This window comes from Electrophorus electricus, chromosome 6 (genome assembly GCF_013358815.1).
Source record: "Electrophorus electricus isolate fEleEle1 chromosome 6, fEleEle1.pri, whole genome shotgun sequence".
Taxonomy (NCBI): domain Eukaryota; kingdom Metazoa; phylum Chordata; class Actinopteri; order Gymnotiformes; family Gymnotidae; genus Electrophorus; species Electrophorus electricus.
The window spans coordinates 19,324,115-19,344,712 of NC_049540.1; the positions used below are offsets into that span (position 1 = coordinate 19,324,115).

Here is a 20,598-nt window from a genome sequence, read left to right on the forward strand (position 1 = left end):
ACCACAGCTGTTCAACCGTGCAGCCCACTCCACAGTTCTGACGCTGCCTGTTTGAGAGGAGCAGGCCGGTCATGCAGCTCGGAATGTTGTCCCGTCAAGCGCATGGGGCAAAAGCAAACAGGCTCTTTATTATTCGCAGAGAATGGGCATGTAAATAGAGAAATCGATTTCATCAATCCTGCGTAGCATTTGTCGCCAGGGCCCATTGACGAGCCTTTGAACCACTGTTTTATGGGCTTTTCTCTCTCCACACATACCTTTGACCTCAAAGTCTCGTCTCCTTACATACCGAATGCCCTGGGGTCCCCTTTGCAATGCAAAAAGTGCTAAGGGAGTTCATGGGGAATACTGCTGAGTTTCCCCCATTGTTCAGCAGAAATAGTCATCAAATTTTGGCCAGGCTCTGAATGAGAATTTCTTCTGAATTCATCTGTCGTAGACTTCCACTTTGAGGATTTGACATGCTTATCTTTCTATTATGAGCACCTTCCTGAAGAGCTGATGTGAATCTAAGCCTTAGTCGAGGATTTATAAACCTGAGCTTATATACACCAAACGTATTGTTTATGGGCTTCAAGTGTTTTAGAGGATACACTATTACACAGAATTATGAGCCAAAACAGAATTGTGCCTATGAAGCTCTGTCAGGAACTCTGCACCAGTATCACCCCATGGCATTATACTGTCATTCTGAAAGCTCTGTTAGGAATTCTACTGTAGCTGGACTCTCGGATCCAGACTGTTTTCTCTAGCACCAGGGAGGATCAGCGCAGTGCTCTGAGCTCATAGTCCAGTCAAAGTGTCATTCCCACCTACGCAGCACTGTCATGGGCTACCCAGGTGTGGCAGGCCTACCAGTCTTGACTACAAAGGCAGACAAGGGGGAACCGCCGGCATAGGTGGGTACTGGTTAGCTGGTGGGCCCTGCCAGCAAGGCTGCTCCAAGAAGGTCCTTGACAGGGAGACCTGCTCCTGTACAACAGATTTATTTATGGATTTTGCATCAGCTTCTGTACAGCTGATGCTGTTCCAACCACACTGTCTCTGACCTCCACTGAACTATATAGCCAGTACGCCCATTCAGATTGTTTCTTCTAAAAGCACCAGCAGGTTCAGACAAAGGCAGAATTTGCAATTCAAAAAAAATCAGTCTCAGTCAGCCTATAGATGACAGAAAAAATTGAGCTCAGGTCGTATATGAAGTCCATGAAGGGTTAGCATATATCTCTTTTTTACAGTGCGTACTCAAGTGTTGTGGTCACAGATGAAATGTGATACAGCAGCAATAATTAAGACTCAGCGCAGCATGTCACCAGAGGGTGGGTGAAGGCTAATGGCAGCGCCACGGTCAGGGATGGAGTCCCAGAGCAGGGGGAGAGAGGGAGTAATTAAAATGGAGGCTGCTTACAGTTCACTACACCTCACTGTTGGGGGTGGGGTTGAGTGGGGGCTTGGGGGGAGGTTGTTATTGGCTCTAATGTCTTCCATATGAAGCCCTTTACGAGCATGGAGGAGTCCGATTAATGGAGACCGGTGATGGCCAGCGACCATAGGGAGAGGTACCTGTCAGAGTCCCGCCGAGTGCCTGGGCCCAGACTCAAGCGGCGGCCATTTCACAAAGAGCAACAGCCCCTGGGCGGACGACAGCAGTGTGGAATGAAAGTCGGGGGCCAAGAGCCGGGGGAGGTAGAACAATATAGAGCAGATGGAGAGACCTTCAGTGTGATGCATGGCACAGCCTGACCATTGGCCAGCTCACTGCTCTGCCACCACTCATGGGAAGTGGACAAGGCCTGGATCTGTGGAGCTACTGCTACTGCCTCTCACAAAAGGCAGAGGATATTTCAGTCTTCCCAATGATGCCACTGATGTTGCCAACAGGCACAAACAAAGTGTTGAAACAGTGGTTACTGTTGAAACCATACTGTGCTGGCACAGTGCTCTTCTCTGTACCATGAATTCAATGTGTCATTCAATGTATGATTCAGTAAATCAAGGCAACCACCAAGCAGTTTTCATCATCAGGTTTTTCATTGTATCTAAGTCCAAACTGGCTAGCTGTCTAGTTAACAGGTTTAGTTTAACAAAACCTCCAAGAGGAAGTTTCCACATCCTCTACACAGAACCTTAAGCCAGATAATCAAAAACTAGAATGCTTAATACCTGCTACATGTGTGTGAATAGAAGAGAAATGTACCTGGCAAGCATAGAAGACTGGACTAAGCACTACAGCTACATGTGTGGAGTACATTTAACAAACTGCAAACACCGAACTATTGTGGAAATGTAATGGAGAAAAACTGAAGGAAACAGGAGAGAGTGAGATCAGTGGAGAGGAGCCAGAATCTCTAAAGATTCTGGAGAGACAGAGAGAGAGAGAAATAGTGAAGAATAGAGAGAGATAGAGGGAGACAAAGAGCAAGAAAGAGAAAGAGAGAGGCATGAAAACAGATGTGTGTGCACAAGCTGTCAGGCCACACAGCATCCCAGCAGAACTTTGGCCCGTCAAGAAATAGACTTCTGACCAGTGCCTTCACTCTCTTCATTTCAACCCCCCCATCTCTCTCTTTCTCTCTCTCTTTCTCTCTTCTCTTTGTCCTCCTCTACACCTTCAGCCTTTTCCCTGAAGAGCTGCATGTTGCTGGGAGACAACAGAGATCGACACATCTGCCGAGCAATCTTGGCCCCCAGTGCAGCGGGAGTGCTCTCACCTTGTTAAGATCACAGATTTCTGCCCTGTCAGTGCAGCTGTAAGATTGACCTTAGTCACTAGAGAGAATGGAGGGGAGGGGCTGGGAGGAGAAAAACAATGAACCAGTTGACTCAAGTTGTCACTGTCTGTAAGGCAGTGCTTTTCAAGTATTGATTCTTCTACAAGGAGCTTGGTCGTGTCTGAGGCATCCATGAGAATCACTCAATTAATTCCTCCTCGAGTTGAAGTGGGAAGGAGTCACGTCAGACATGAGCTTTGCCACAAAAAGGGACAAACTTTAAGAGTTATATATCAGCATATAATTGTGCCACTTGCAAACAGAGATGGACATGATACCGTCCATGACACACTTAGCCATGTTTCCCACCTGTCATCATGATGGATGTGTTGGGGAGTCAATCAGACTCAACAAGCTTTATTTGACAGAGTAGTCAGGATTCCCTTCATGTTTAATCTCGGAACACGCGACAGGCAGAGATGAGAATCGCGAGAGACGAAGGATCAATTTTTCATTTTCATTAGGTCAAAAGTGCACTTCTGCCAGTTAAGCATGTACCAGGCCTCTTGGAGTGGAGAATTTACTCCAGGGCCTTCTGTTCTGTATTCCTTAATGATTATGATGGCTAAGGAATAATTAGTAAACACCTCAACTTAATACATTTAATTCATTTACAACAGTGAGATGTCAAAATATCACTGAGTACCATTCAAAAGTACAGACTAAAATAGGCATTACAGTAACACTGCCATAGTTCTACATTTTAGTTCCTTCTGGTAAATAGCCACTATTTCCTGTTGACGAAAAGCCAAGGACAGTGCAGTATAGAGCCACTAAACAGAAGTGTTGCAGCGGTAATAATGTTCCACCTAATTATGACAAATTTGATGAGTCCTTCATCAGTGATGAGGAATTGTTTGTTTGTCATTCAGTCACCATTCTTCAACATTTCAACATACTGACACACATTTGAATTACATGGCAACGTGGATGGTCATTTCTAATCGTTGTCAACAAGCAGATGTTTCAGTTTTAAGTTCCTCTTTTGAACATTATGCATGTTCTGATCTATAAATCTCTCCATGAAGAAAATAGTTGTGAAGGCTATAATTTCTTAGTGCTCTGTAACTGCAAACTGAACAAAATGAAATAACATTCCTTCATCCAAGATTTATTGAGACAGCTTACCAATACAAGTTCAATTCACTGTATCATTTTTTATTTATTTTTTTTTGCTCCAGTCAGCACTCTCTTTCCCACAAGGCAGTGTTTACCCATAGAATGTGTTATTTAAATGATCTGTCCCTGAAAACAAGGAACTAAGAGTCCCTACTTCTTCTTTGGGCTGCCAACATTTGCTTTGCTGCTGCAAAAATAATCAGTGCAAACCAGATCTGACTTGTCAATGATCTACCTTGGTTATGCAGTTTGCTTGTGGTTGGTAAGGAACTTACTTTTCCCCAAATGAGAAAAATATTCTTTTTTTTTTTACTTCCCCCTCCCAAAGAGCTCAGATCAGGAGTCAATCGAATCAATCCCCTTTATCTACAGTTCTAGGTCTCCCTAGCTCCTCTGTTTAATGCCTTTCTCATAGAGCACAGATTGTGGGGCTTGAGTATGAACAAGCGGATGGTTCATATAGCCATGAAGAGGACATGTGGATTTAGCTAATCCTCATCTAACGTCAGTGGTCCCGCTGAGGGCAGGCATGCGGTTTGCACTGGGTCTCACGACCTGCTCCAAATCTCTTGTGTCTTTCTCCGGTGGGGGGGCTTGTGAGTGGTCTTTGCTAGTCTACAACCAAGACCTCAAGCCAAATGTCAGCAGAGCTAGGATTTTAGCTTGCTTTCTCATTTTTTGTTGTTGATCCCATTGATCTACTGAGAATGTTGTGTCCTTAGAACCATCACATCTCAGGAAAATGAGAAACTATGACCTGAAACCGGGTAATGCCATTCTATATCAGAATGTCTGGCTGAATTTCTTGTAGAAACCTAAGAGAGCAAGATGCATCAGTGCTGTGAGATATGCTGTATGACACTTCCAACCCATCAAGGCACGGAGCGCCTAGATACAAAAATCATATGCAATAAAACTACAGTAGTATGGTTTAACATCTTATCTATATGACATTTTTTATCTAATAAAGGGAATATCCACTTACAAAATGCGCTATGTCCAGCACAAAACAAGCTCATTTCTGCTCTATGCACTTTCTGTCTTGAATCACATGCATATTAAAAGTCATATAAAACAGTAAATAGTGTAATTTCTATTCGGATTAAACATGATATGCATTCACTCCTTGAAAGTCCAGGTTTCAACTACACATTTGTGGTTGAAGGTATTCATCACAGAAGACTTTTCAAAACTCGCCCATTTCCAGTTTCCCACAAGAATATTAATGTATGACTGGGAGCTTTGGGGTAGGGGTTAACCAGGAGGCATGGAGGAGAGCAGAGAAGTGCCCGTCATCATGTTTCCTTCAACCTTCCTCACATAAATGGAGGAAAAGCCTCAGGAGAAAGGGCCATTATCAACTAAATTAATTCTTGCCAGGAAGAGATATGCCACTGACGTGGATGCTGATAAATGAGTGGGTCTTGAGGGAACACAACTCCATGCGATATACTCAAATTGAAAGTTTGTTCATGCAAATACACAATGATACAGTCGCAAGTACTGTCCTTGTGTGTGTGTGTAGCAGAGTTCATTTGTTAATGCAGACTAGTGGCGTTCTGGTAAACTCTTCTTCTCTCTGCTGAAGACATAAGGTTCATACAATAAACTGCCTTGTTTCAATTATTCACACCTCCCTGCCCAGCTCTACTGCATAAATCCTGTAACAAGGCAGGACACTTACTGGACTTTTGGGAATGATGATCACTTCTGTTCAAATCAAGTGGTGGCTGAAAACAGCATGCAGTCTTGTTTAATTGATTTTTTTTCTGAAAAGTCAAGGAAGGCTAAGATTGGTATGCATTGCCTATCCTATCCAGTTTTAATGAATTCGAAGACAACCATTACACTCTTCCTTCACCTCCCTAGAGGGCTGCCCTGCAGTTACTTTTGCATGTAAGACAATCGGATGCACTTAACAGCTCAATAAATCTTCACTGGAGCATATGCTCAAAACCGGGACTTCATAACAAAATAATGTCACATACATGCTGAAGAGTCTTAGTCCCTGCACTCTACTTTGCCTCCATTAAGCTACACATGTTGACTCACATGCTTGGCATAGTTTTCTTGTTCAACGGAGATTAAGCAAATAATAGGCTACTAACTGAGTTTTTTCCCATAGCCTGCTATTTATGAAGTACGACCTCTGTGCACGCTCCAATATTCACATTACCACAAAGTGTTTCTCCACTACATTGATCTGAAGCGCAACCTATCCTGAGTCGTGCAACACAGGGCAGGCTCATAGTGAACAGAAAATTTGCCATAAAATCACTGATGCGAAACAGATGCTCGTAACACTCAAATGTACAGGCAAACGCCACCTCCCGCAGTGTCTTTGCAAATGCAGACGTTCGCTGATCGGCTTTCGTAAATCGATCAACAATGAGGATCACCAAGCATCTGGAAAACGGATGTCAGATATTGTACTCACAGTCATGTGCAATCAGTTACGAGCACTCTCTTGCATAGGTTTGGATATGCCCAGCAGCATTCTGTTGGACCAGTCAGTGCAGGCCAGCTAAGGATGTCACCACAACTCAAGGAGTATGTCGAAGCACTGGTGATATTTCTTCTGTAGGCCTGTACACTGAAGGGAAAACAGATAGCCGTTGTCAGATGGAATAAGGTTTGTTATACGTGTTATGCAACATGATGTCTGAGTGCGAGGCACAGTGAAAAGTAGGAGAAATGGTCATTGGGTTTGGTGTGGAAACAAACACCGGCCATCAAAGCAACCTCAAGCCATTCACAGTTCGGATGACTTCACACATCTGAAGAACAGATCACACTCTTCCATAAAGAGCATGACATTTGTTTGGACTCTGTTTTGGAAAAGATGAAATCTCCCAAATAACTAGCAGTCAATGACTCTAATGCAGCATGCCAGCTGCACAATAATTTGAGCGAACGCCAAAAACTGACAAGCAAGAAAGTGAGACAGATCTTTGTTCAAAACAAAGGATGACATGCAGTAAATGTCACTAGGTTAAGAACTTCTGCTTTTAAAATAGGAAGATGCAGAAAAAAAACACACACAGAAAAGACAGTCTTCTTCCATTTCCTGAGCCCTGGCCAAAGCTTGCTCTCTCCAATGTAATATTTACCTCAACCTACTACACAGAAACACAGGTGTGTGTGTGTGTGTGTGTGTGTGTGTGTGTGTGTGTGTGTGTGTGTGTGTGTGTGTGTGTTTGTAACTGTAGTTCTTCAAAGGCAAAACGTCTCCGGCTCTGTGGAAAAGGGGTTTAACACTCAACACAAGCTAAATGCTATTTCCTTTATAGGCAACTCTGACCCCTAGCTTGTGTGTGGGGGGGGAGTAATTTCTCTTCTCTCCTTCTCTCTAGCTCTCTCTCACTCTCTAACACACACATACACACTCATGCTTGGAGGAGACCGTCTGCAAAATTACATGCAGACTTTTTGCAACACGGCTGAAAGCAGGGAGGCGAAGCCCTCTTCCTCGATCCGCTCGGCCGCCCACAGGCTTGCGGGACTCCTTTTGCAGATGGAGTGAGGAAAGAGAGGGAGTGTTGAGGGTTGTTTCGCTGGAGCACGTGGACATGGCACACACGGTGAAGACGCCACTGCGGAGGTCCTTCAGCGAGCACGTCAAGGATTCCACCAACAAGGCTTGGGACATATTCTGGAGAAGTGCACGAGAGAAGCGTCTATCAGGTACAACTGCCGCTCGACACCAAACCCTGGCTGCCTTGGAAAGTGACACTAGCTGTGGGCATGATGGGTAGCGCTGGGCTGAGTGGATCAGGCACTCCCTGATGAGGTCAGATGGCTGTTCTCACCTTGTGCTCGTGGTTTTCGGAGAAGCAAAGAAAAGTTCTGAGGTGGTATTACATGCCATCAGTCAGAGGTGAATGAGAAGGTGTTTTTTTTTGGGGTTTTTTGCGATCATAGACATTTCAATTACAGATCAACCATTTTAAAACATTCATTTTCATGCTTGTTAAATAATCATGGATGCCCGTTTTGCAGAGCAGATGCTTATTGTGTAAATTCTGAACTTTAAACTATCTGCCAAGATTTTAAAGTTGAAACCCAGTATCTGTAACTGATTAGCAACTTATCAACTGAGCTTTGGGGTTTTAAAAACTCATTGTAAGATGTAGGAGATTTAGGTGTTTAAGGTTACATGAACTGGCAACATTCATAAATTGCATGTTTTCAGTCTATACCAAACTGACAATGACAAAACCGTTGATAAGGCAAGGCTAATTGCTCAGCTATCTACATAACTTGAAATCTCAGATGGACCCCAGGAAATGGCCCTAAGTCAATGAGTGCTTCTCAGAGGACCTGGTTTCCCCCACTTATCTCCGCTCTCTCTCTCTCTCTCTCTCTCTCTCTCTCTCTCTCTCTCTCTCTCTCTCTCTTTCTTGCTCTCTCTCTCTCTCTCTCTCTCTCTCTCTCTCTCTCTCTCTCTCTCTCTCTCTCACTCTCTCCCACTCTCTCTCTCTGAGTCCTCTGCAAGCTCATGGAGGGTGGAGCATCTGACTGACATTCATCACAGAGCTGTCCTAATATTTACACTCTGACTTAAGTTGTCATAACTCAGTCCAAATATGGTCACATGCCCCTCAAGCTCACGAGGTACGTCCAAGGCACTAGTATGGGCCAGCTAAAGCCTCCGGAAAGCTCCATACACCAAGTGGCAATGTTGTTGTCGCAGGGCTTTGAAAGCATCACTATGAACTGAGGCCTGGCTGTCATGGCACACAGCCGCCACAGCGTTTTTCCCAACCTTGTGGGCCAACATAAACAGGGCACAGTGCCACTGAAACATCTGGGCTAAACATCTGGCTGCTGCATTTTTTATTTTGTTTTTTGTTTTTTTACTGACTGATGTGTGAGACGTCATCTGCTTCTCATCCAAAGTGCAGAGGAACTTGGTACGAACTTCTTCTCGTCATGTTTCCCACTCTGCTATATGCTTCTAGCCAAACATTCTACACCACGGCAGAGCAGACCAGGAGATGCGGTATGGCCAGTTGAATCACCATACACACTCACGACAGGCATTGCCTCATCTCAGGCACCAGAGCCATGCGATTGTGTGTGCGCCTGATAGCGCAGTGAACATATGTGAACATGCATGTGTGTGTTTGTGTACGTGCATATATGTGTGTAAACGGCAAGCTTATTGGGAGGAGCGAATGGGTCTGAGTTCTATTATGATGCAGAGCAGGACCTAGAGCTTGGGGAGATTACTAGGAGAAAGCCTTCCCAGATGTTGCAATCCAAAAAAAAAAAAAAAAAAAAGAAGTAAAAAAAAAAAGGAAAAGAAACACACAGCTGGGAAAAATAGGGAGGAAATGGAGTCAGATTTCACATTTTTCTTGGCTGAAACAACAGCCAAGAGAATCTCAGAAAAAGCTATGATCTACTTTCGAAAGTAGTGACCTTTTCCCCCCTTTTCATGGTTTTGAATTTTTCAGAATTTTGGTTTCCAGAGCATTTTATCAGGAAATGTTTGATTTTGATACCTTACATCTGGGAAATGCATCTCCTCCTAAGGTCCTGACTTGAAACTGCATTCGTAAGAGTTCATGCAAACCATTGCCAGCTAGGAGATCAGTCCTATCTGATTTTGCTCAAAAATTGAACAAAAGTATTATAATATTAACAGAGAACTCAATATTGGAATATTCTGGTGCTTGTGCCACATAGTGGCGTGTGCCATTGAGGACAGAAACTGAACAGGCTTGAGCTAAAAGCTGCAACTGAACTGTGAAATTATGCAGCTAGTATCTGACAGACCATAGCAAAGGGTGGAATGACTGACAGAAACATCCTTGATATCTACTCCAGAGCATTAGTCTGTGATACATGCTGTAGCAACTTATTCTTTTATGTTCTGAGATGGTTCTGTCCTGCATTTTGATGCCAGTGCACCGGATGGTGTACAAGACAAGGTTCGTCTGTTGGAATTCAAAATGCTCATTATAACTAGTATGGAATTTGAAAGGCGATGCATGCCTTCAGGTCTGGTTATGTTTTTCATGGGCGAGCACTCCAGAATGTCTGCAGTCCATCATCATCCAAGACAATAAATACCACAGTTACTTTCACTTGTTTTTGCCCTTTTGCATCAGTTTTTATAGACTCTGCCTGTGCACAACTGTCGCACAGTATTATTCATCTGTGATGTGATTTTCTATCATTTTTATATGCGTAAAGATGAGACAATAGACGACTTATTAGAACTGCAGTACGCAACTCAGCTCTTTGAGAATAACAATGAGATGTGCTGAAGTGCTATAGTAAAATTTGACATGTGTATCCAAAGTACCATATATTCCCTAGACACTTGTCCAGATTTAAGCCCATCCCACTTCAAAATCGGGCAGCACATAGCGTTTAGCATGCACTAAACTAAAAGTAAAATAATTGATTATATCTGCTGGCAGGGCACTGTAAACAATGCAAATAGCCTATTAGGAAAACAGATTTACATACTGCCCTCTGGATGAAGAGTGTGGTAAAGGTCAGGGAGCCTGAGAAAGGTTTTCATATCCTCATAACCGTATATAATCATTCTTCTCATTGCCAGCCAAGGCCCATTAAACCAGCTGCAGGGTAGATTTATTGTCAGATCTACACACTAGTGTCCCCATGTGACCAGCAAGCTCACTGGTCTGATTGGACTAAAGCTGGGATGACATTTGTGTCCCTTACCTTTCAGCAGACTAAGGTGAAATTGTGACTCTGTGTGTGTGTGTGTGTGTGTGTGTGTGTGTGTGTGTGTGTGTGTGTGTGTGTGTGTGTGTGTGTGTGTGTGTGTGTATGTATTGGGTAAATAGTGATATATCTGAATTTTGAAAAATAGCTTTTGTGGTCTTAACTTCCTTTGCTTGGAAGGAAATTCAAAAGACTTTAATATTACAGCTCATTACTTCTACTGATTTTAGGCATCGAATTATGAATTTAAATAATGAACTAGTCAGATGCTGGTTTAGTGCATAAGCTAAAACTTAATGTTTTTCAAACCCATCCTATAATCTTTCTTATTAACTTCTAATCCCTTGTATATCTTTACATTTTCTTGCAGATTTTTGCATAGTTTTTATCAACCTACTATTTTTAAAGAGAGTGTATGTTTGTTTTTTGTTGTCCTGGCAAACTTGTATGGTTTAATAAAAGTTAAAAATGAAAGGGGGACCATGACCAATAAGTTAAACTGCAGAAATTTGCTTTAATGTTTTTATGCACATGCAAACATAAATATATAGCCCCTGTATACATAGTTCTCAGAGGACCATAAATAAAATAACATAATCTTACTTACATACTTGGTGGAAAATGTTTGGGATTCAGGTCAGGTAACTGACTTAACGGTCAAGAACATTCCACCTTTTAAGACCATAGTACACTATTCTTGCTCTCACTGTATGTTTTGGGACACGGTCCTGTACCCTGGGTTTTGAGGCATGGCAGTTAGCATGGTTCTGTACGGTTCAGAATTCAGCAGTCAGCTCAAAAACACATGATAAACTCATAATAAACACATAATAAAAGTCAACAAGACATACAGGCCTATGCCCTCATTTCTTGATCCCATCACTGTCTTGCAGGTTAATTCTAATCTTATCTGCCCATGAGATTTTGATCAGAACTATACAGTTTTATATTCCTGAATCCTCTGGTAACACCATCTATGGTCATGCATGACTGCCATGTTTGTAGAAGTCTTTACACATCTATACCTACATTCTGATGTACATCTATACCTACATTCAAGTGTTCTTGTTCTATTCGAATTTTATCAACTGAACATATCTTTTGGTCATCCCATTATTTTTGACTGACTGTTTTAGTGGTAGCAGGGTTCAGTTTTAAATGCCACATAATTAATAAACTTAAGGCTTTTTCTTGGCTCTCTTGTTCAGGTAGTGATGCAACACAACACAGCTCAATGAGACACTGAGCACACAATAATTACTTACAGTTTTTGAAGTGATAAAACTAGAAATGGAAAGTCATTAAATAATGTATGTTTGAATTCTCACTCGGGTAAAATGTCAATTTTAGATCTTGTGATGCATTGGACTCTGTAGATCAGAAAAACGTTTGGAAAACCAGGTAGGACTATTAGCAATAGTCCTCAAAGGGGTTGGGTTACGTTTAGCAGGTTGGAGTTATTTTGTCAGAATCAGTAGTTAGGAATTTGATAGGATTGCGGGGGAAAAGCAGATAATTTCTCAGTATATACTACCATTAGTCCAAATTCTACAATAGAGCAAACTTTATGCAGATGGCCTGCATATATACTTAACTATATCACCTGATGATTATAACTCAGTGCTCCCACTATCTCTATGTTAAGTGTCTGTAAATATCTAGATAATCATTTTGTCAGCAAAGTGGAGCATCTCAAACTTAGTGCACATCTTAAATTCATGGCTCTAAAAACTAAATACCTAGCCAAACATGCAGTCTAATAAATCTAGATCTCACATATCAAAACAATCTCCAAACAGCCTTCTATTATCTTAAAAATATAGCTAGAATTAATGGCTTAATGTCCCAAAACTCATACATGTTTTTATCTTCAGCAGGGTTGACTACTTTAATGGTCTCCTAAATGGACTTCCCCAAAAGACCATTTTAACATCTGCAGCTTCCTCAGAGTGCTGCTGTAAGAGTTTTAACCATAACAAAGGGAACATAACATATTATTTCAGTATTAGAAAAATCTCTACACTGGCTTCTATTTAGTTATGGAATAGATTTTTAAGCACTGCTACTATTGTATAAATCACAGAGACCCAGAATGCATTTCATCTGATATTCTTAAATGGTATAAACACAGTTTACTCCAGGTGAGCTAGTAAAGCCCAGGATTCAAACTAAAACATGGTGAAGCAGCATTTAGTTTTAATGCTACACACAACTGGAACCAAATTAGATATGCTTGAAATGTATATTCCTGTCTCAAAAGATGATATTTCTTAAATATATTAGAATTTCTGTTAGTATCTGCATACCATTTTAGTGTGTATCTTTTCTTTGGCTCTTTCTATGGCTATTTCTTTGTAAGTTTTAGCTTGTATATCTTTATAGTTGTTTTTTTACCATGCACTGAAAGTTCAGAATAGAGAATATTGAAGAGAGAGTGGGTCGCTTCACTTACACAAACGATCAATTGCTGGTGCTCCACAGATCTACAATATGTGCAAGAATGCAGCTTGACATTCCCAAAGCAGTACAGAAACCATACAGAGGATGCAGGCTGAACTCAAAATGAAAGCGAAGAGGAGATGCTACAAGCCTATTGTTCCCTCGATCATCATGAGGTCTCTTGGAAATAAGCTGTTCACGGTGATGGGGCCCAGAGAGAGGCACAGGGGAGAAGCATGCTTGGTTTTACAAAAATATAGTTTTACGCTTCCATCCGCAGCTTTCAGACCATAAGGATGGAGAGAGATGTGGTACTGAGTAGTAAGAAGAAAGGTGTATGGATTGCCCTCTTTGTGAATAACAGATGATGTAACTGTGACATGTTAATATGAAACAGTGTCACTGTTACCTAAATATTGAACTTTTGTCATCCATATTATTTGCAGAGGGAATTCACGTCGCTATTATGTCATTGTTACATTACACCAGCAGATAATGTGAAAGCAGCATCTGACATCATAGTCTTGGCTATCGCAAAACTCCAAACTTGGCACCCAAATACTATTATTGCCATTTCGGGGGATTTTAACCATGTTTCACTCTCCATCATATTACCAAAGTTCCATCAGTTTGTTAAATTTGCAACCTGAGAGAACAGAACACTAGATCTCCTTAATGCAAATGTTAAGGATGCATAACAGTTCCTCTGCTCTGCCCCCCCGCTAGGAAGGTCTGACCACAACCTGATTCTGCACCCACATACTGGTCTGTTGTCCTAAGGCAGTCTGTAACAAAGAGAACCACAATGAGGTGGTCATGAGAGGCAGAGAATTCCTTACAGATCTGCCTTGAGATCACAAACTGGGAAGTCTTATGGATCAGCTGTGGAAGACTTCAACAATATGACAGACGGCATCACATACTATATAAATTTTTTGTGGATGTTGGCAACACAACCTACTGCAGGGTCACATTTTCATATTATTCTGTGGACTTTGTCTTCATTTGCATAAATATTACATTTTATGCCTGTGTTATAATGAACTAATTTACATTTATCTGACACTTTTATCCAAAGCAACTTACACTCATGAGGGAGTACAACTTGAGCAATTGAGGGTTAAGCACCTTGCTCAGGGGCCCAAACAGTGTCAACTTCATATTGGTGGGGCTTGAAACAGCAACCTTTTAATTACAATTAAAGTATCTTAACCACTGAGCTACTACTGCCTAGAATAACTCTTTATTCTAGGTGCTGTTGTAATATGTAGATTTCTAGAACACGTATATTCTTGGACCTATAATTTGCACTTTATTTCTGCAGCACTTTATTTTAGCATTGTACTTTTGTCTTTTAATGCAATTTTTGCTTAATTCTATTGCATATACTTTTAAGCATTTTAAAGGACATTTTATAATTACATTTCTATTTTAATTTGTAAAGCATGCTGAATTGGCTTGTGTATGAAATGTCTTGCCTTGTATAATTACCTACATAGTGTATAAAATGAATTTGATTTTTATGTGGTTCACTGTATATAAACGTAAACAGCCTTGAATTAAAACATTCAACACTGACATTCTACACTGTAACCTCATGGTCATTTCTGTTTAATCCAATGTACAAAGTCAAAACAAAGAATTTCATTGTACAGTCACTTACAAACTGTACATTCAGGAAACTGAAGTTTTCTGGGCATGCCTACTGCTTGCTTTAGTGACTGGAGGTGTGGGGCTGCTCCGATCTCCTCCCTTGCTCTTTGTGTTATGCCTCACAGCCTCAGGGGCTTTGGGCCTACACTTCCACATCTGGCAATTCTGTAATGCCATTTCAAGAAAATTTGCATTTTTTTCTGTGTTGGGGGGCGGGGGGTTGTGTGTTTTTTTACTTGACTTTTAATGTGCCAATTCTGCTGAGATTTGCAGCATAAAAATTATGTTGTTTTATCTTTAAAAAGTTTTAGTTAATTGAACTGTCATAGAACAATAGTCAAGAGGTTCAATTAACCAAAATTTCATGGCAGCCTGGACATTTCCTTGACACCAAATCATTTTAACAGTATGTTGTCCAGTATGTTAATGTGCAGTTTTATAGATTTAAAGCAATAGAACCACACAGGCTAATGATCAACAACTAGAATGACCAGAAAGAGGCAGAAAAAGTCCCAGCAAACAAACCTTCTGTTTATGGGCTGCTTTCCTTGATGCACCTCATTTCCCTCACCTTAAATCACCTCCAGCAATGGGCTGCTCCTCCAGACTGCCTCACTTTGGCCCTGCTTAAAATGATTATGCAGCATTATGGGCTTAGTCGCACCCCAGAAAGAAGGTTCTGGTCCCTCCATCACCTTTCATTATGCATGAAATCGGCTGCCGTCTCAGCCCACTGCCACCGCAGCAGCTGTCAGTCCTCTCTGTGAGTTATTAAATCGATTTCTTAATCAGCACTTTTTCAGGGACAAAAAAAAGCTCTCTCTGCTGCACTCCAGTGCATATGCAAATGTGTGGCTCACAAGAGGCCGGCTTGCAAGCCAAGCTAAGCCAATCCAAACAGCTGTAATCTGCCTTTTTATCTCCCCAGCAGTTCAGCCAATAGAATTTTCGTGGCGTCATATAAACATATGAACATCCCTGCAGGTTGTGTTGGCGAGGGTTTCTTGGCGAGAGTTCATGCTAAAACAAAAGATGTTCACATGAATTTCAGAAAAGAGATTCACAATGATGAATAAAGATGAGGCAGTACACTTAAATTTGTACATGTACAAATATGCAACAATTGACAGATTGGGAAGAAACATAATTTTTAAACAAAAAGATCCTCTGTTGCTCCTTAAGTCCACAAAGGCAACAATAGGGCAGTCATGAGTTTTGCTGTTCTACACATAGTCCTTAATGATCTATAGCACAGTCACTCCCAGTTTCCAAGTACAATTTATGATCTTTTTTGTACAGTATGTATGTGTGAATTGAACAAGGGGTGTAAACATAACCAGAATTTCTCTTCGAGGAATGCAGGATAAAGGTGAATTGATTCACCTGCCCCTCTTTAGGTTAGCCAGAAGTGAAGATGGCAAGAGCGAAAGCAAGTGGTGGCTGATCAGGTGACAGCTTGAATTAATTTCTAGCAAAAATGTAATCCATCTGTTTCAAGGAGAAATTCCTCTATTCATCCAGTGGCTGAGGTGGACCAAGCAGCTCAGGCCAATGCAGGTTTGTATCATCAATAAGAGAAGAAAAACAAAAAGAAACAAACATCAATGGGCCAGTGTGTTTGCCTTCTCAGCCAGCAAAGGAGCTGTTTGATTGCGACAAATATTTTTGTTTTTCTCATTTAAAAAAAAATAAAAATGTAATCCTTGATCGTAATCTGTTCAGTGTCTGGTACAGCCCTGCTTGGCAAGCAGGTCTGTTGCTGAAAGGCTGTGTTAAGTGGCTTACACTTAAACATAGAGAGGCATCCTCGGAGAGAAACGGATGACTCTAGCACTAAATCCGTCTCCGGCTGGATACCAGGCAAAGGCAAAACTGGAGCATTCCATTCTCCCTGCCACAGACGAATTCACAAATGTTTACAGCACATGTGTGAATAGTAGCACATGTGAGATGAAACTTCAGACTCTTCTGTAAAAAAGAACAAGGAAGCCGTTCTAGGCTGCGTCTATATCTAATACACTCTAGCTGGCTCCAAGATATGCACACATGCCAACAGAACACACAGAACACACTGAATCAGGCTTTATGGATTATCTTTCATGCATATGCAATAAATTTCACATTCTGTTATAGGGAATTGATGTATTGTATTTTGTAGTTATGTGGGAGGGTTTGGGTAAATCTGTATTAAGAATTGCGTAGTGGAACGCAGTCCGTTGCTTACAGCACTTATAGGAAGACACAGCCCTGTCTTTCTGGCTAGTCCCGCGCCCATTACATCATACTCTTCTCTCAAAAAAGGAGCCACTCTGGGAAAGTGTTTTGTGCGGTTTTCTTTGTGCAACACACTTCTGAGAGCAGATGATATCCCAGAACGCTTTCGTGTCCTGTGACGTCGAGTCTCAAGGCATGTCCTCAAATGAATTTGGCTCCATAACCGATGTGTACGCTCCATGCACGAATGTGCTTGCTGCTGATAAGTCAGAGAGGGAGGCATACCCCCCGCCACCAGTGAGGAGAGCACAAGATGAGGCCCAACATCCACCTGCCAGCAGCTAGATGGTCCTAGTGTGTCTCCTCAACAACAGGCCTGCCAGCAGCTACATCCTGATCAAACACAGCAGTGGCGCCAGTAGGCTTATGTTTCATAGTGTACACACGCTTGTTGGCTACCTTCAGTGTCAAGGTTCCAACACATGTACATTCAGTGAGTGAGCAAGGGAGTGCTCGATTCAGGATTTTTTACACTTTACTGATACACCACCACCATAAAACTCTGATTACCCTACCACTGTGGTATTCAGATCTTGACTTCAAATTTAAATTGGGTCATGGATTTTGTAATGCCTTGTAGTTAATTAAATGACACGTGTAACTAGTTGGCCACTTTGTCTTCACATCTGACTCCTAGCTAAAGGGAGGGTAGAAAATCTGCAGGACCTGTTGAATCTGTTTAAGACTGGGATTTGAATAACTCTGCCCTATGGCATGCATTTCAAAGACTAGCCAACAGGCCTTAAAAACAACACCAGCTAAATATTTACAATATACTATATGAGTACATAATATATTAAGAATAGTCAACAGAAACATGCAGTAAAAGTTGGTAACACAAACAAGACTCCCTCATTTAGTCAGATGGGAGCATACAATGCAGTGGCTAGCTAGCTATACGTTAATTTAGTATTCCTACCTATTAATACACTGGGTTAGGATCATGGATATGCAGCTGACTGCTTCCTAATGCTAGCACTAACGTTAGCAGATGCTCTCGGCAGAACCTTCACTGCTTAGGGCCGTTCGCTTTCTAATTTCAAAAGCCTGAAGAATGTTCTGTTGTTTTCTTTTGTGCATTTCTAGACTACTTATTCGCTTGCTCACACACAAGATTAGATAAATCCGACTTAATCCAACATTACCAACAATCATAACTATGCACCAGAAATGTTTATCATGCGGTGACCTATAACGTTAACACCAATTATCGGCTTTCAAAGGTATTTCCGTCATAACGCTGTGAATGGACTAAGTGAGGTGAAAGCAGCTAAAAATACATCTCATTCTCAAGCACATTATTCAATAAAAAAAGAAACCAAAGACATGCTCTGCTGTTCTCACAATTTTATAACACTACTGTTAAAATAATGAACAAAATCATTAAAAAAGAATTACGGCTTACAGTGTCAATGAAACACACAACGCCTAAACTTGATTTCTTGATTTTTTTAGGACTCCATTTCTTCAGCAAACCGGGCGTTCAAACTCAAGGTTTCCTCAGTGCAATAATTCTGATATGATTAAATATTAATTGTTTTACAGAGAATAGTAAACTTTCTCTATTTGAATGGAATATTTTTCCCTACATCTGTTAGATAGAGAAGAATATCTGAGGACTACAGATGTAAAAGTAGTGAATAACAGTATGGATAGTTTTGGATATGACTGCTTGATAATACTGCTCAGAAATTACACTGTCAAACTGCATCAGACCCACATCTACCTAGAAGCTGTCTTATTGTCAGAGAGGGAATGTTTTGACCTAAAAACTGTCGGTTTTACTTCTAATGGTGAATATACTCAGTAGTCATTCAGATTGTGGATGTTTACAGCTGCGAATCCAGTAGCTTCCCTTCAATATTTATCACAAGACTTTTGGCAGAGATTCTGTTCCCTACAGGCCTGTACAATGGCAAAATGCACTGTACACATTGGAGGCTCTTTCTCAAGCAGCATACTATTTCATGCTTTGAACCCCTCTCTCTGTAAAATCAACATTTTGAAGTAAATCTACATGTATTTTTTATTAAGTGTTTTTGCTATTATAATGAGCAAACCATGGGTCTGCGCTGTGTGAGTGTGACGTCCCAAGTGCCGCAGGACAAGGAACGGGACGAACAGACTCCATCAATGTAGACAAACATTTATTATTGGACACATACAACATTGGTACTCACATGCAATGATAAAGATAAACACAAACACAGGCATTGACAATGTGAAAAATAACAGACACTAACATTTAACAGCAATGACATGAACAAAGGCAATGACCAACAAAGATACACACACCAGCAGGGGTTTAAATACATACAGACAATCACATTCAACCATGTGCAGGTGTGTGCAAACAATGGAGGCATGGTTACAAATAATACAAAGCGAAGTTGCACTGCACGCAGCGGGCCGTACCACGTGACCAGTGGGACTGGGAGCAGTCTGTGACAGTGAGTCTGTATTTTTCCCTGCTTGATTTGTTTGTTTGTTTGTTTGTGTGAATGAGTTTACTGCATCATTTATGTGTGAATTTATGTGCCAAAACAATGTTTTTGGTCGGTGTATGTGTGTTAATAAGAGGCAGAATTGTTGTAAGGGCCAGCAGCTGAGATTTATTGTATAGGGAGGTAATGATCACTGCAAAAAAACTGTACATGAAACTCTCCTTTGCCATTTATGCCTTCTAGAATACCTTGTGCATGTCAGATCATTGTCAAGATGGGTTAAATTGCCCTTCACGGTCAGGATATTCCTGACAATTGTGGACAATAGCTCTACCAGTCATACATAAAGTTCAGTACTGTAGCCTTTCTATTTGGAGCACAGAAACATTTAGATAGAATTGCAATGGCTGCCTATGCTCAGCTGAACATACTAATACACATGCAAGTTTTGCTGTTTTAAAGATCGCACAATTTAACCTCTGTTGAATTCTGCTCCTTTTGTTGGCAATACAAAGAGGCAGAGCTTTCTGCAATTGCATCTCTCTATTTTCCCCACCTCTCCTTTTCCCAGGTGCAGTTTAGCCATCCTCCCTCATGCTTGTTTCGGCATTTCCATGCTCACTTTACAACTCCCCTGCATGACCCGATTTATTACGGCCATCTCTCCTTTCCACTGCCTTATCTGGGTGGGGTGGGGGTGGGGGTGGGGGTGGGTAGCTACTGGCCTCCCATCAACTTTGCTGTTTCCCTTATCTGCACCATCGTACCTCCCTCCATCTCTGTCTCTCCAGGCTGGTCCTATCTCTAGCTCACTCATTGCGTCCCTCCCTTTTCCTCTATCGATTCTGCACCTCTGTCTCTCTGAGTCGTGCTCCCTCTCGTCCCTCTCGCGCTGCCTCTTTTATGGAATACCCATGTCTCCGCTTGGGCGATAAGGGGCTCGGGGCCTAGCGTGATGGATTCGGGCCAGGCTCGAAAATGTTCCCGCTTCGGGTTAGCCGAGGGGCTGAGTATTGCTGGGTAAGCTGGGGGAGGGGGGAGGTACACACACACGAGGGGTGAAAAAAAACAGCTGACGGGAAAGTAATAAGGTGGAGAAGAGGTGGTGGGGTGTAAATCTGTCCAGGGAGAGGGAGAGTACAGCATGGGGAAACGGAAAGGAAAAGGTCACTTTACACATCTGATCCAATTTGTAG

General features: G+C 41.7%; 1 protein-coding gene across 1 annotated transcript in view; it reads left to right on the forward strand.

Annotated features, from left to right (window-relative positions):
- The first annotated feature begins 7,264 nt into the window (after window positions 1-7,264).
- si:dkeyp-23e4.3 (rho GTPase-activating protein 7) overlaps window positions 7,265-20,598 on the forward strand; it is a 44,566-nt gene continuing 31,232 nt past the window's right edge. Inside the window, exon 1 of the mRNA XM_027000105.2 lies at window positions 7,265-7,574. Coding sequence (XP_026855906.2) covers window positions 7,460-7,574 — 115 coding nt within the window. The 5' untranslated portion in view covers window positions 7,265-7,459. The remainder of the gene's footprint in view (window positions 7,575-20,598) is intronic.